The sequence below is a fragment of the Magnolia sinica genome, chromosome 6, assembly GCF_029962835.1.
Source record: "Magnolia sinica isolate HGM2019 chromosome 6, MsV1, whole genome shotgun sequence".
Lineage (NCBI taxonomy): Eukaryota > Viridiplantae > Streptophyta > Magnoliopsida > Magnoliales > Magnoliaceae > Magnolia > Magnolia sinica.
Genome location: NC_080578.1, coordinates 2,706,097 through 2,723,836, shown reverse-complemented (window position 1 = coordinate 2,723,836; position 17,740 = coordinate 2,706,097). Strand labels below are relative to the sequence as shown.

At 38.4% G+C, this 17,740-nt stretch overlaps 1 protein-coding gene across 2 annotated transcripts in view; it reads left to right on the top strand.

Annotated features, from left to right (window-relative positions):
• The first annotated feature begins 6,915 nt into the window (after window positions 1-6,915).
• LOC131247944 (DNA (cytosine-5)-methyltransferase CMT2-like) overlaps window positions 6,916-17,740 on the top strand; it is a 39,579-nt gene continuing 28,754 nt past the window's right edge. The window contains exons 1-6 of one of the 2 annotated variants that reach the window (XM_058247918.1): window positions 6,916-8,176; window positions 14,917-14,951; window positions 15,068-15,170; window positions 16,837-16,944; window positions 17,030-17,149; window positions 17,318-17,417. In XM_058247918.1, coding sequence (XP_058103901.1) covers window positions 7,208-8,176; window positions 14,917-14,951; window positions 15,068-15,170; window positions 16,837-16,944; window positions 17,030-17,149; window positions 17,318-17,417 — 1,435 coding nt within the window. In that variant the 5' untranslated portion in view covers window positions 6,916-7,207. The remainder of the gene's footprint in view (window positions 8,177-14,916; window positions 14,952-15,067; window positions 15,171-16,836; window positions 16,945-17,029; window positions 17,150-17,317; window positions 17,418-17,740) is intronic. The other variant, XM_058247917.1, reaches the window with a different exon arrangement.

Genomic DNA, 17,740 nt, shown 5'->3' with positions numbered 1-17,740 from the left:
GCGGGACCTGATTTAGGATCGCGCGTAAACGACGGATACGATGTGAAGATTGCTGGAATTCGACCGGAGGGACCGCGAAAGCTAATGAAACAGTATGGACTAGGACATGGGTCTTACAAATTTAGGATTTAGATCTTAGAATTTATGTTTAAAGACTAAACCCTAATCTCACATCGAAACCCTAAACCCAAGTTACCCGAACCCTAGGTTATGATTTTAACCATAGGAAACGTAAAAAACTTGTATCTAACTATAAACTTTACGATTTATGGTAGGGGTTGACCCTAAGGGCGTACACACTTCCTATCAATGACGCAGACGGTTTAAAACATCAGATGATAATTTCTTCCCCCCGAGCTTTCCAATTTTCCATTAGCTTAAGTTGTAGTTTTATTTTAATTTATAAATGATATCTCCATTCTATAACCACATCTGTTAACTGCTGGAATTGAGGTGCTACATCACATGCTCAATGTTATCCTGTATATTTAATTTATGCTATTGGATTACTTGTGGATTGTTTCTGGGATTTAAACTGGTATATTAGTAGGAAACCCCCACTTATAAATGTACACCCATACTTATGATGTAACTCGATTGATGGTGATTGCAATGGACCTTCGATCTAGTCGTTATTGGGTGGTGGTCTAAATTGATCATTGATGTGGGCCTATCATCCAGGGTTGTTGTGTCCAAGTGGCTTTCAAGAATGATCTTTTATCGCATGGTTTTAATATTTGCTCTATGTGGCTTATTTTGATAATTGCCCTATGTGGCTTATCTTGATATTGGCCCTACGTGGCTTTGTTTTGATATTTTTCATATATGAATTCGATATTTTATACGGTGCAACCATGTGATGGTAAGCCTCATATACTGAATATGATTGGCTACTAGTCTATTGAGTTCCATTGGACATCCTAATGTGGTAGTCTCATGAGCCAGTGATGGTGGAATGAGACACTATGCCTGAGCTGTCGGCTTGCGCTGGGCTCTGAGTTCCTCGTAGTGACCTTTGAGCTTATTAAACCAATTGGTTGTAAATGGATTAATAATGGTTGTGCTAATCATGCATTCATAACATTCAGGCAATGACGGGTGATTAATTCTGGATGTTGTAGCACGTGCCTAATATAATTTAATTGGGGTATCGTTTCGCTATCTCCCAGACCATCAACTATCGCCCCACTTTTGGTGAGTTTGGCACTACTTATGTACTATATACTTTCGCTGGTGACGGGCCACATTGCATGGGTTTTTCCCAAAAGCAAACTGGGTGAGCATCCTCAGTTGATGTGCATTCATACATCAATGCATTTAATAAGACTGCATCATGTATTGTTTTATATACTTTGTATGTTTTCATAAATATGCTTACCTAATGCAGTGATGTATAATCTTGAGGGGAATTCACACTGAATTGGTCACTCATCTATCAAATATATAACTGTACAGGTAGTAGAGGTGGCCAATGTGATATTCACGTTCTTATTAATGAGGAGCAGACTATAATTGACAATGTCGCATAATTGTATCTGCTAAGGATTGCTCCAGGATTTTACCTCCCAAGATTATTATAATTTATTTTATTTCACATGTAATATTATTCTATTTCAAAATTGTTAATTGCAAAGACATTGGTTGTATAAGTCATTATGAGCAGCTTCTTATATATTTGAATGATCATGCAACTTTCCTTTACATTTGATTTGTCTATACTACGCTAACTATTAACTCTAATAAAAGAATATATATATATATATATATATATATATATGGAATTTGACTATTTATAGGTTAACACTCTAGTTTTTAGGAAACGGGTCATATACCTGGATCTTGAAAACACGGGGTGTTACATTTCCTAAATGGAGATTTAGAAGAATAAATATATATAGAGCAACCTGAGGGTTATAAAATATTAAGTAAAGAAAATAAAGTATGTAAACTAATTAAATCACTATATGGTTTAAAACAGACTCCTAAACAATAACATGAAAATTTTAATAATGTTTTAAAATCAATTGGTTATCGTATAAATGATATGGATAAATATATATAAAGTAAAATTTATGGAAATGATTAAGTTATTATATGCCTTTATGTCGATGACATACTTATTTTTTGAACTAATATTAAATTATTTATTGCGACTAATAAATTATTGTCATCTAAATTTGACATGAAAGACTTAAGAGAGGCTAGTGTAATATCGGGTATTGAAGTAACTATGAAAGATAGTATTATTGTATTATCACAATCTCATTATATTGAAAAGTTACTGAGAAAGTTTAATCATCTTGACTATTTACCTGTCAGTGCTCCTTATGATTACAATGTGACTTTCATAATGAATACATGAAGTAGTATGTCTCAATTAGAGTATTTCAAAATAATTGGTAACCTCGTGTATCTAACAAAGGCTGGATCAGAAGCCGTGTGACTTAAAAATATCTTAGTTGATATACCATCATGGTCAAAGCCTGTATCAACCATGTTTATTAATTGTGATTGCCAAACAGCTACAACAAAAGTAAAAAGTAAAATATATAATAGAAAGAGTAGACATATTAGACTCAGACACAATACAGTGAAACACATGTTGCCTGATGGAGTCATATTCATTGACTTTGTGAGGTCAGAAAAGAATCTGACAGATCTTATGAACAAAAGACCACCTAAAAGATTAGTCAATGATACATCGAAGGTAATGGGGCTGAGCCTAATATATGAGCTGTCAATGTCGGCAATCTAACCTATATAAGTGGAGATCCTATGAGATAGATTCTATGGGTAAGCAACAAGATACGAGGTAGACGATTGCACTAAGTTACATGAGCCCCTTATATGGTGTATAGTGTAAACAGCAACGCAGAAATATGAGTTTTTTAGAACTCTTAATGGATCCATAGCCATATATTTGGTGGTGCATACAGTTGTTGCATACATTTGATGGAATTCACCTATATGGGTGTGGAGGTGGATGTTGCTTTATATGAGAATTTAGGCTAATTTTTTAAAGCACTCATGAAATTCAGGTAATGGTGTATACCCGAAACGCACCAAACTACAGAATCACTTGCAAATGAAGAGTTGTGTGGGTGACATGTACTTACGATTTACATTAAAATGATTCAGGTTCAAGACTATTGTGTCACCTGATTCCCGTATACCCGTTTTGCTTACTCTAATGTGAGTTCAAGTCTATTGTGACACTGGTACCATTGCACAACTATCATGCTTTAACCCGAAAGATTTTTTATTTTAAAAAATGTGGGACATTGTTGTATTTTGTTTCAAAATAAACATTAAAAATTGATTTTCAAATTTTTCGATCTCCCTCCACATTTGAAAATTTTGGTGCTTTTGGATTATGGGTTTTGTTCCACATCGGATTTCACAAAAAAAATCTTCTTGTATATAGGATAAGCTTTTTGCGTTTGGGCTTGAGCCCCATTTAGGAGGCATGTGAATTTAGTTCTGTGGGGGGTTAAGCCAATAACTCTAATATATGCTGTTGATCATGCCTGCGTGCGCGCACTAAAGCGAGCCGTGCCGTGCCAAGTCTGAGTTCGTGTTCGTATGCGCGTGCGCGATGAGACAGGTTGCACTGGGCTGGGCTGGGCGCGGATGTGGCGCGAGTGTACTCGCATGAGTGTGTGTGTATGGGTATTCATGAGACTTTATTTGCGAGAGTGTACTCACACTTGCTCCTTTTCATTTTAAACCAGAGAGATGTATCCATTTTAGCTGGTCGCATCTATTGGGTTTAAATCCAATGGACCTAACCCTTTGTAAAGGGTGCTTATGCACCACTTCAGAGTTTATATAAAGACTTCAAATTCATATTTCAAACATACGAAAATCCTTTCATCTCTTACAAAACTATCTCTGCTATTCTGGTTTAAGAAATTTTGCTGAGTTCATTGCTGAGTCAACTTAATACTTTTAGATTAAACTGCAAGCGGTTCGAGCCTGCGTACAATGAGTGCATTGCCGGAACTGGGTCATAGTCGTTTTATTCTGAAGGTCGATTGCTCTGAAAACCTGTTGCACTTGGGACACTGTCAAGGGGAGTAAATTCGATTTCAAGTCGAGTAACTCACATCACGCCTCAACTCAGTTCAATAAGTCTTTAAAAAAAAAAATCTCAATTTTTTTTATATAATCTATTTAATTTAACATATATTCCAACACACATCACCAAACTCGAAGAGGAGAGAAGAGCCCAAAATTTAGCCAGTATAAGCAACAGGCTACCACACCAAAAAGAAACAGTGGACATCCACCAAACCTCATAAAGATTACACTTGAAGCAGTGGCCCGCATGATGGTTGGATTAGTCTTGAAGTGGTGGCCGACATAATGGTTGGATCTGGTGGCTTGTATGATGGTTAGATTAGCCTCCAAGCGGTGGTCCACATGATGGTTAAATCTACCTTGCTTTTATACGGTTGTTTTTTTAATTTATGGATGGCGGGAAGTCCTAATTGGGTCAGATCTTCTGCACATACACTGGTGAACCTAACGGCAGAGTGGTAAAATGTTCCTTATTTTACAAACGTTGCAGATGACACGCAGTGAGCGAGGCTCTCAATCTCGTACCGGGCCGTCTATTTCGGTGGCCCCTTCTGGTCCTCATGTCATGTCATCCATACCATCCAGATGCACTTGTATCATACGGCCACAGTGAAAAGGGGACGGATTGGCTACTCCCCCTGACACCAGCCCAGTGGCTGATGGTCGGTGCTCTGTGGGCCCCACCATTATTTATTTGTATCATCCATCCCGTTCATCCATTTTTACAAATCATTTTATGGATTGATGCAAAAAATTATAGAGATATAAATCTCAGGTGGACCACACCACAGGAAAACAATAACGATCGGATATCCACCATTAAAATCCTCCTAAGTCCCACTGTACTGTTTAATTGACATCCAATCTATTGATTAGGTCATAAAGACCCAGATGAAGGGAAACAATAAACATTAGCTTGATCCAAAACTTTCGTGGCCCCAAAACATTTTTAATAGTCAACGTACATTCAACACTGTCTCCCTTAATGTGGTCCAATTGAGATTTCGATATATCTCAATTTTTCTCATATAACATAAAATGATCTATAAAAATAGATGGACAGCATGGATGAAACACATACATCATGGTGGGGCCCGTAAAGCACCGACCATCAGCGATTGGCTGGTGGCAGGGGGAGTAGCCAATCCGTTTCCAAGTGAAAAATTCTCACTGATAGGAGACCATCAACCGTGGTGGGAAGGTGAGTAGAAGCTGTTTTCTCGAACGTTGTTTGCTAATCACTTGATAAAATGATGAGAATAATTTGCCGAGGGAGATTTTTCACCATAAACCATCTGCAGCAGACACTTCTATATGAACGGTCTGGATCAGAACATGGCTGGACAGAAACGGGCCAGGCTCTACGGACGAGATCCTTGCTAGATGACCTCCTCGGCCTACTTTACTGCACCTCGTTAATTTACCCCAAACGGCACACCTACACCCTCCAAGTCAAAAGCAAAAGGGCAGAGGGGCACGCACCTCGAAGAAGCCAGTCCAGCGTGGCCTCCATCTGGTCGTTGTATCGGGTCCTTACACGTGGTTCACCTACAGCGGATCCAGCTCAGAAAATAACTTCGGTACTTTCGCATGGTCTGACACTAGGTCATACATTCATACAAAAAACGTACACGTACACACATAAACCTCAAATCAAACCGCCCAGATAATTCGTAGAAATTGTACACTACAAAATATGATCTAAAATGTACACGTACACACATTACAGATTACAGATTGATCATGGGTCGAATAATACACTACAAAATATGATCTAAAATGGCTAATTCGTGGACATTATTTGGACTGTTAAGAGGGAATGCTCACCGGTTGAAGATCGACAAATAGATACCTTTTGATCTTCGGTTTAGATTCATTTGATCCTTCTGATTCGGGGGAGACCCACCTACAGCTGCCACAATAGCTGGCTAGTTTGTTGCACGTGTACATGCGCGGTGAACATCACAGTCCACCGGAACATTTAACTCTTCTCTCTCCTTTTGTCTGGACTGCCCCGCAATGGGAGTGGGTTAGGTGCGGCCCTGGCTACAAACCAACGCGGTACGGCCCTCATGTTAGAGCCCATCTTGGTGTATATATTGTATATCCACTCCGTCCATACGTTTTAAAACTCATTTTATAAGTCAATATTAAAAAAAAGAAATCAAAATTTCAGGTAGAACACAGTAAAGGAAAGAGTGGTGATTGACCATTAATAACTTCTTTTTTTGGATAGAAAATATTTTTGGATAAATATGATATATTTTTTAAAAATTTCATACATATAGTTTTAAAATTATCAACAGGTTGGATGAAAAATAAACAATACAGTGGGTCCTAGGGGAGTTTTTAATTATGAGCGTTCAATCACTACTGTTTCTTGTGGTTGTTATAAATGAGATTAATCTATTTAATTTTTTTTTCAGAACCAAAATGATCTTTAAAAACTTATGGACGGTTTGGATTTATGGTAAATAATCAATATGAGCGTTATGATCAGAGCCGCACTGTGTTGGGTGATGCCGCGGCCGCTCCTAATCCACTCCCTGCAACGATGGGCCGTGCGCCTGCTCCGCTCTTATCACTTTTGCAAGAGAAAAGCTTTGATACTCCGCAAGACTGTGGTAGATGATACGCAGACACTTAGAAATTACACATGTGTAATACAATAGTCAAATAAAACCGTTTAAAATTTTTATATCCATTATGAATGTATCATAGACCAAACATTAAGCTGATTTGATTATCTGACCATCTGATTGTGGATTTTTACTGGACGGTTGAAATGAAACGAACATTCTATTTCCACAAACAAGTGTCCACGAATTAGAATTTAGGATTGTTCAACAAGGAACTGTGACCCGGAGACAACGAATTTCACAATTTAGCCAGTCTTATTTGAGTGAAGTCTGCCACGTGTATAAACTCCGACGGCCAAGCGTCAAGCTCAATAGAGAAAAAATTCTCCCGCCAAAATATCGGCCCGCATTTTCTGAAGCTAGAAGTTCCAACAACCCCCTAATCTGTTTTTCTTGCTCCACTGCGTTCCGACTCGGAGACTTGAATCTGCTTGAAAACCGCCCCATTTGCCCTAGCTTTATTAAAGCTAGGGTTTTTTCCCCCGACAATGGAGGGCGAGGAGATTTTGCGCCGATCTCCAAGAGGCCCGAAATCTACCTCTTCCGCAGCGTCTGAGAATGGTAGCCCCGAAGCTCCGTCGTGCAAGAATGGCAGCAGCAAAGCTCCTTTGCCGAAATCGGCCGCTTCGACAATGTCGGGGGAGAAGATCTTAAGGAAGTCTCCGAGACTGGTGAAATCCCCAGAACCAGAACTGGGCTCTTCGACAATGTCGAGGGAGAAGATCTTAAGGAAGTCTCCGAGAATGATGAAATCCCCAGAACCAGAACTGGGCTCTTCACCAGTGTCGAGGGAGAAGATATTAAGGAAATCTCCGAGACTGACGAGATCTCCGGAACCAGAACTAGGCTCTTCGACAATGTCGGGGGAGAAGATATTAAGGAAATCTCCGAGACTGACGAGATCTCCGGAACCAGAACTGAGCTCTTCGACAATGTCGGGGGAGAAGATATTAAGGAAATCTCCGAGACTGACGAGATCTTCGGAACCAGAACTGGGCTCTTCGACAATGTCAGGGGAGAAGATCTTAAGGAAGTCTCCGAGATTGACGAGATCTCCGGAACCAGAACTGGGCTCTTCGACAATGTCAGGGGAGAAGATCTTAAGGAAGTCTCCGAGACTGATGAAATCCCCGGAACCAGAACTGGGCTCTTCAACTCCTGAAATTACTGGAAATGGTAGTAGCCGGAAAAGTCCGAGGCCAAATTCTGCTGATCTGAAGGTGGAGAAACAGTCTTCGAAGAAGCCAAAGGTGGAGAAACAGTCTTCGGAGAAGCCGAAGGTTGAGAAACAGTCTTCGGAGAAGCCGAAGGTGGAGAAACAGTCTTTGGAGAAGCCAAAGGTACATTCTTCATCGAAGAAAAAACAGAGCGAACCAGACGGTCTGTGCGTCTTTATGGGAGATCCGATCCCTATGGATGAAGCTCGGAAGCGGTGGCCTCGACGCTACGAAGAAACGGTATTTTGGGTCTCACGTTCTTTATCACATTTGATTTGGTAGCTACATTGGCTTGTGACTCTTAGCTCATAATGAAAAAATAGGATCCTTTTATCTTCTTTGGAGCCATTTTTTTACCCCTACCATTACTGTGTTCTGGTGGTACTTTTATGACACTTTTCTAATCGAAGTTGCCTTGCCGGTCTTTATCCTTTATGTTGATTCTAATAATAGAGATATAGCAAAAATGGAAAAATTCAGAAAAAGAAAAAATATGGAAATAAAAAAAGGGAGATATGAGGCACACTACTTCCGCTCTCTTAAAGACAGATTTGCCCTCACAAGAATCAAATACTCAATGCACTGGGTCTCAACACCTCTGTCCCCGGGATACAACAACTCTCCTTGATGATGGATGGCCTGGATTAGGTGCACGCACGATCAAAGACACTTGAAGCTTGATGAAGTCGTTAACATGCAACTGATTATTGAATTGTAGAATTTATACCTTAATATAGGGCTCTTTCACATTTTAATAATTGAATGATTCTATCATTGGTGTCTTCACAATTTAGGGCCGCCCGTGTTGGTTAGGACCTCGATGGGGACCTTCCTCTATATGTCCACGTGCTCTAACTTTGGTCTTCGGATTCCCGCTAAGTAATATATATGACTCAATCTGAAGGCTTTTTGGAGAGAAACTAAGAATATAGTTTGTCAATTGAACAAAATGCTTTATGGTTTAAAACATGCGTCAAGGTATTGGTATACGTGGTTTGATTTTTTAATGTAGCTTGGGATTTTAGACATGCAAGGCTGATCACTGTACCCATGTTCGTGGAAATGGTAATAGTGACTTAATTATCTTGTTATTGTATGTTGATTCCATGTTAGTTGCCGCTTTAGAGGAAATATTGTAACATTAAAAACTTATTTGGCTAAGAATTTTGATATGAAGGATTTGAGTGCCGTGAATCAGACTCTTTAGATGCCTGTGCTTAGAGTCAAGAAATATAGTAAAGTTTGGATAATTTTAAATAGTTATGTTAAAAGAGTACTCCACCACTTGAATGTGCAAATTGCATTCCAGTAAGCACTCCATTTCTTATAAGTTGCAAGCTATCTTTTGATTTGTCTCCTAGCACATAAGCGGAGAACTCAAAAGAGTCATGTTGAAAGAGTTCTCCACCACTTTAATATGCAGATTCCAATCCAGTAAGTACTCCATTTCTTATAAGGTACAAGCTATCTTTAGATTTGTCTCCCAACTTGCAAGCAGAGAAGGAAAATATGTTTTAAGTACCATATCACTGGTGATAGGAAGCCTTATATTTGCCATAATGTGCATTGGGTTAGATATTCCACAAGTAGTGGGAGTAATCAGTAGGTACATGATGAATCTAGGTAAAGATCGTTGGATTTTACTAAAGTGGATCCTTCATAACTTGAAAGGTACTTATGAGGTGGCCATTTGTTACGAGTGGCCAAAATTTGTACTTGGTTGGGTTCGTATGTGTAGATTATTTAAGGGGTTGAAACAAAGAAGATCAACCATTGATTATATTTTCTCTTTAATCGGCGGCATTGGTTGTCAAAATTATACCCTATGTTGACCTTGTCTATTGCGGAAGTAAAGTTCATTAAGCTACACATGCATGCAAGGAAGGTATTTAGTAGTATTGGGATAAATGGCTTCTCTTGGGTGTGTTATCTATAAAAGGGGAAATAGACTAGAGAGGCGATCTTCCTTGTGAGAGATCGTTGTGTATAGTCAGATAGTGGGAGAGTGATGTAGAGTGGGTCGCGGACAGTTTAATGGTCAAGATGGATACAAAAAGGCCCGATCGATGACAAAAGTTATCAAGACCGTCAGAACCTTAAAACAGACATATCTCGCAAATCGGAATGAGTTACTCGACGTACCATATATGATTTTGGGGTAGGACGAGCTAATTTAGCCAACCAACCCGGCATAGCCAGGTTGCCTATGCTGAATTTGCGAGATTCCATTGGATTGACGGTCAAATTCCATGTTTATTTCCATTTTTACTATTTTTAGTAAGTTTTAGTTTTATTATAACTCTTCATCCGTTGGGCTTTAGGAGTTGTGTCCAACATGAAAAGTGTTTAGAAAAATTAGGGGAATAATGTGATTGAGCCACATAGGACACTTACTATAAATAGAAATTTACTATTTATAATAAGTTACGAATTTTAGGGAGTTTTAGTTATAGTTTAATTCTTAAACTTATTCCAAGTCTTGGTATCCCTATTTAAAGGGTTGTAGACTCATTTATTTCATCAATCAATCAAATTACGAATTTATTTCTATTCTTCTTGCTTTCTTTTCTTGTGGATTTGAGAAGTCTTTGTGAGGAGTCCAGAGAAGCTCCGTGGATTCAGAGTAGTTATCCTTGAGGAAGACGGTGATCAACCTCATCACGTTCATCCCTGCGTCAATTGATATCAGAGCAGATAGTGATGAATGGACGGGCGAGGATCGCAACGAATCTCTAGTTGTGAGGCGATTACTGTACACCCCACGGAAGGAATTACATCTGCAACGACACAATATATTCCGTATGTGGTGCACCGTCAACGGCAAAGTCTGTGATCTAATTATAAACAGTGGCAGTAGCGAGAACATCGTCTCACGAGTGATGGTGGATAAGTTGTAGTTACCAACGACAAAACATCCTTCCCCATACTCAATTCGTTGGATAAAAAAAGTGACAAGACCGAGGTAACTGAACAATACACTGTCTCGTTTTCAATTGGTAAAACTTATAAATATCAGATACTTTGTGACGTGGTAGATATGGAAGCATGCCATATGTTACTCGGTCGACCATGACAGTCAGACTGTGATGCGACCTACCGAGGACGAGACAATATTTATGTCTTTGTTGAGGATGGTCGAAAGATAATCCTTGCCCCTATGGCACTAGAGAAATACCCCGAAGCTTCTAAAGTGAGGGGAGCTCCCTCTTGACCATTTGAGGTTTCGTGGAGGAATCTAAGAAAGCCGGCGATGTATACGCCGTAATGGTAAAGGGCGATGAATTGAAACCCTTAAACATTCCTCCAAGCTTAAGGCCTTTCCTGAATGAATTTAAAGAAGTCTATCCTGAAAATTTACTCGATCGATTGCCCCCTATGAGGGACATCCAACATTACATAGGCCTTGTCCCTGAGGCTAGCTTGCCCAACCGCTCTCACTGTCAGGTAAGTCAGAAAGAATGTCAGATCTTGAAGGTATGAGTGAAGGAACCGATCGATACTAGTCAAGTCAAGGAAAGCATGAGTACATGTATTGTGTCAACTCAAGAGCCTAATGCCAAGTACAAGAAAATGGTTAATAAACATCAGCGTCAGAAGTTATCTCAGAATCATGAGTAACTTGAGGAAGAGTTTTTTCCAAGTTGAGGGGTCTGATGTAGAACTTATCACAGATACATCCCTAGCATGGTTGGACCAAAAGAAGGTGGACCGTAAATTGATCATAACTTTTGATCTGGGTATCGTTACTGCACAATAGACCAAGTATCATGAATCAAAGCAGCACGAGAACTTAAGGATGAGTTTTTTTAAAGTGGAGGGGACTGATGTAGAGCGGGTCGCGGACAGTTTCATGGCCAAGATGGATCAGAAAAGGCCCGGTTGATGACAGAAGTTATCAAGACCGTTTGAAGCTTAAAACAGACATATCTCGCAAACTGGAATGAGTTAGTTGACATACCATATATGATTTTGGGGTAGGATGAGCTACTTTAGCCAACCAACCCGGCATAGCCGAGTTGGCCATGCCGAATTTGCGAGATTCCATCAAATTGATGGTTAAATTTGATACAGGACATGAAAATTAGATATGATGTGCAAGATTTCAGGCTTTAGATCATAATAATTTAGAAACAATCACAATAATTCCACATCCCACATAAAGTCAAGCATTCAACAAGGGGAATCTACGAGGGTCCAAGCCTATACATGTTAGGACTGAATTAATTAAAAATTATAGACCAAACAATGCTCAAAGGATAGTAGATTCATCCACACATGTAAAGGAATATTTCCCAATCGAAGGGATTCTTACGTTTCAATTCGGGAAAACCTAGGGTTTCAAAAATGGAATAGAACTTGGGGATTTAAGATGATCTAGGGTTAGAGTTATGGAAACAAGGTGAAAGAGGAGTGAAATAGAGACGAGAAGGAACTTGTGATAAGCCTGCACGTGTGGATAGCAAACCGGCCCGACGCAAATGCGTGGATGGCGGCCCGCATGTGTGTGAGGTCCACAAATTTGGAATCGGTCAGGGATGGGCCACCTTCCCTCCAAATTTTAGGCCAAACGAATAATCGGTTTGAACACGGTGCTCCGCCAAAGTTTCAACCTTTCTGCAGGGCCAGATTTTGAAATCTGCTGTAGGAGAAAGATTAGCTGCAAACGTGGGTGGATTTGATGAGAGGATGGCTGTAGGAGATGAGGAATATGGAGGGTAGGAGATGGGGGCGATTTGGGATGGGTGTGGCTTCGTACCATGGTAGTTAGCCCTTCGAAGAAGGGAGGCTTTCACACCCAAATAGGTTTCCACAACTCAGAGAATTAAAGAAGCAAGAAAATGTAGAATTTTATTAATCATATTCAATGAAAAAAACCCTACAAGGGGTTGCCTATTTATAAGAAAAACCTATACCCCAAAAGCCGTGCCATGTGCACATACTATTACTGAAAGACAAAATAATAAAAAATAACAACTAATCAATATAATCTAAACTGTTCATGATGTTCCTAATAACGGTAATAAGCAAAACTCAAAGTCCTAGGTCACCTAAGGTAGTGGGCCACGATCATGAGATCAAATGATGGGATCCACATGATGATCGGGTGCACTCCAAGGAACCAAAACACAGTCCTCTAAGTAGGAGGCCCTCCATGGATGTCGTCATCAATCCAGATCGAAGGTGAGGCCCTCTTCCTTGCGTACATGCGTAAGGGGGGCTTGCGTGTGCGCGAGATGTCCCCATCAAAATTCCATGTTTATTTATGTTTTTACTATTTTTAGTAAGTTTTAGTTTGATTATAACTCTTCATCCGTTGGGCTTTAGGAGTTGTGTCCAACATGAAAAGTGTTTAGAAAAATTAGGAGAATAACGTGATTAAGCCACATAGGACACTAGAAATAGAAATTTACTATTTATAGTAAGTTACGAATTTTAGGGAGTTTTAGTTATAAACTTATTCCAAGTCTTTGTATCCCTATTTAAAGGGTTGTAGACTCATTTATTTCAGCAATCAATCAAATTAAGAATTTATTAGAATTTATTTCTATTCTTCTTGCTTTCTTTTCTCGTGGATTCGAGAAGTCTTTGTGAGGAGTCCAGAGAAACTCCGTGGATTTGGAGTAGTCATCCTTGAGGAAGACGGTGATCAACCTCATCATGTTCATCCCTGCGTCAGAGAGGAAAGAGTCCTTGTATTCTCCTTGCTTTCTTTTGTTTTAGCAGAGGAAAGAGCTCTTGCAATATTGCTGCCTTGTGGACATAGGCAATATTGCTGAACCACATAAAATCTCCGTGCCTTGTCTCTTGTTATTGTGTTACTATTTTCTCTTATGTTGTATCGATTGTGCATAAGGGTTTTCTGCAACAGATTGATAATGTGTTGGGCGTTGAGTATATTGCGAAAGCACCTTGATATGCATGTGGCGACAACAATGATTGGGAAGTGGACCATAGAGAATGACCAAAAAAGTGGAGCAGTTCGGCAATCCACAATTGGTCATATTTTCTACTTTTGGTGATGTAATAGTATAAATCTTATTGAAAGTAGAAAATAAACGGTGATTTTATCAGTCAAAGCGTGGTGACGATATTAATTCATGTTTTAATGAAATCTAAATAGTAGATGTGGAAAGGTGATCTAGACAACGCTTTCACATTTTGCATTTGGGGATGTATCTCATTCAAGCAGAGTCTTCTTTAAAGAAAGTTATAGTTTCTGTTTTGGACTGAACTTGAATGCATTGCGGATAGACAGTTATAGTTTCTGTTTTGGACTGAACTCAAATGCATTGCAGTTAGACTGTTTATAGATGATTATCTGAGTTAATTCATGTTTCAAATTGTCTATGATGATGGGGTTTGGTTGCCCATCACATCGCACAAGTGGTGGCCTTCTTGTCTCCACCTTGCACATGGTGTGTGAATGATGATTGGAACCATTCACTTGATGGGATGAGCCACATAGAAAGATGGTGTTCCTAGCAACAGTTGTATAATTGGATAGCCCTAACTATCCCCTAGTAGCCCGTAAATGTGTAAAAATGAACATGGGCAACTGTATGGTGGCTAAAATCCATAGATCTGATGGTTAGGATTGTCAAATCGTGCTTCTCTTTGGTCATTACCCATTCATGGTGATCCCCACTGGATGAGAAGCCACTGTAACTGGGCCACATATAAGGTGGAGATTGGTGCCAACCGGCAAATCTGGTGGTGCGGTGGGACACCAATATCTTTCCCAGTCATTTATCGCAAAAATCTTGTGCATGTCGTTATTGTTTTGTTCTCATTTACTTGTTATCATCTTAATTAGTGAAAATATCTCTTGGAACTAATTCCCGCCACTAGGAGAAGCTTGTTTCAAAGAAAAATAATTATTGGTATTTTTCTCTACATATTTTATGGTGAAATTAGTAAGATTGCTACTATTTTGGTAACAAAGCGTGTTTTGTCAACAAATTTGTTTCTTGCATTTGCAGGGTAAACAGAGTAACGGTCGGAGCAACATCTCCACGTAAGAGATAAATCTATAAAATCATCTCTTTAGTGTTCACCTTGTTTGTCAGTCTCTGATGTTCGTTTTATTCCCCTTTCTTCCTTGCTAAATATTGTGCATACTCTTGGGTACAGAGATGATGATGAAGATGAAATTGTTTTGGATGTCAAATGCCACTATTCCCAAGCTGATGTAGCTCGTTGTATTATTAATCTTGGGGATTGTGCCTATGTGAAGGCAAGTTTTCGCATTTACATTTTGCTGCTATATTTTGTCCAATTAATTAGCTATTGCAAGGTAACCTTGAAATCATGATGCAGTCCAAATGAGAAGCTTGATTCCAAGACTGAGCCATTCTTTCTTTGACAACAATTTTGCCAGTGCAGTAACTCATTTATTATTTATTTGTTTTAGAAGTTCCTTATAATTATTATTTTTAACCTTCAAAACAAATAAGTACTCGTTCTCATGGGTAAGTTAGGATTGAAGTGGAACCCATCCCAGGTTGCATCACATACTGCCACCCAATTAAGATAGGGATTCAATGCCTGGATTGAAATGTTTATTAGAAACCTTTTCTTATCGCAACATGCAACCTATGAAAATTTCATTGATGATTGTGAGACTGATAAGGGAAAACCTAATTTGTATATTGCAAGCTTAGTGTTTTGCTGTTGTATTGAGTCAAGGACCTGGTTGGAAAACTTGAGACCTGGCCTGTTGCAAATTTGATTCAGGATTTTTCACATTTCTCTAAATATATGCTTATTTAATCTATATGAGGAACATCATAAAAGAAGGAAATTTAGAAGAAAAAAGTAGATCAAATATGTTTTGACTTGGCAACTAAGTATTTTTCACATTTGTCTATATATATATGTATGTATGTATGTATGTATTTATAATCTATATGAGAAACATTATAAAGGAAGGAAATTTAGAAGATAAAAACTAGACTAAGGATTATTTCCTTTTCCTCCTCCTATCACCAAAAAAAAAAAAAAAAAGAAAACAAAAAAAAAGGAAAAAAAAAGAAGAAAGAAAGAAAAAGAAAAATAACTCCAACAACCTTAATTATTTTCCACAAAACAGAAAATTTTCAATTACGACTTTGAGATTGGCAATGGGAAAACCTAATGTGTATGTTGTGTTCTAAGTGTTTTGTTATTGTATTGAGTCAATACTACTCGAGACTTGGACTCACTCAGCTTAGTGCAAAACTTTGACATGCGTCAGGATTTCCTCACATTTTTGTAATATACATATATTTATATCCGAGTTTCATCATCACTGGAGTTTTCTTGTCCTTAAACCCTTCATTAACAGAACCCTGACCTTATTGAGACCCAAACTTGGGTAATATTTATTTTGTACGAATTCAGTAGTTACTGAATTATTTTAAATGAAGTCTAAAATGCCCTTATATTAGTTGATTTGTGAGAATCTTTTCAGTTGGCAAACTCATCAAGCCATGATTCAACAAGTTTAACTTGATTGTGTAGGGGTTTTGAAATAGAATAGAAATGGCTTGACTAGGTTGAATTTCTTTTGGAGAGTTACCAAATCATGTAAAACTCTGGAAAACTTGGATGTCAAGTCTTTTTTGTATAGGGTGAGTCTTCTGCAATTTTGACTATGTTTGAAAAATGGGTAGACTCAGAGTTTTTCAACCTTGGTCAATACCACTGCAATTTTGAGGTCAACACCAAGAATTTTGTAAGTCAGTCTTTGGGTTTCTCAAAGTCTTTCTGAATACATATTGTGCCTCATGAGTTTACCATAAAGTTGGAATCATGTTTACAATTAGCTTGTTTGCAATACGTTCCCTCTATTTTTTAGACACTTTTGCCCATGTAATCTTATGTAAGCACAATAACTTCCAAATGCAAATTATGTTTTTCAGGGTGTAGAAGGAAGACCAAATTATATTGGCAGGATTTTAGAATTTTTTGAAACAGTGGAAGGACAAAACTATTTCACAGTCCAATGGTTTTTTAGAGCTGGAGACACTGTGAGAATCTTGACTCTTGGGAAATTTTGTTATGAATTTGATTTAGTTTCATCCATATTCTTACAACTGTGCACATTTTCTGCAGGTTATGAAAGAAGAAGGTGCTTTCCATGATGAGAAGCGCGTGTTCTACTCTGACCTAAGGAACGATAATCTATTAGAATGCCTTGTTTCAAAAGTCAAGATTGTACCAACAGCTCCTAGGGTACACTTTGATCTTTATTTTTGTTTAAGTTGACAATGCCTTTTAGCAGCCATTGCAATTTTATTTCTGTATGAGAGACTTGGAAAGTGATCATGAACTGTCCCATGTTAGTTTGTTCATATGATGTTTCTTCTATTGCCATTCAGTTAACAGATAATTTTGTGACAGGTAGGCTTACAACTAAGGACAAAATCGATTCCTCCATGTGACTTTTATTATGATATGAAATACTCTGTAGACTATACAACATTCAGTACCATGGCAACTGGTAAGCCATTGACTGCATCAAAGTACTTTCCTTTTTCTAGGCAAAGATTATCAATGTAACTGACGTTAATAGCCAATACCCTGATATGGACATGGATACAAAAACGAGTGTGCAGATGGGACATGGGTATGGATGTCCCTCTAACATATGAGGACTTTCCATATAGAATAAGATAAGTGATATCATCTCTTTATTATTCTATACTATTCATAGATATTTACTGTATATATTGTTTAAAAAAAGGAAAAAAAAGATATTTACATTATATTTATGATACGAAGTACACATACAAACATATGTACATGTGTACATACATATAAACA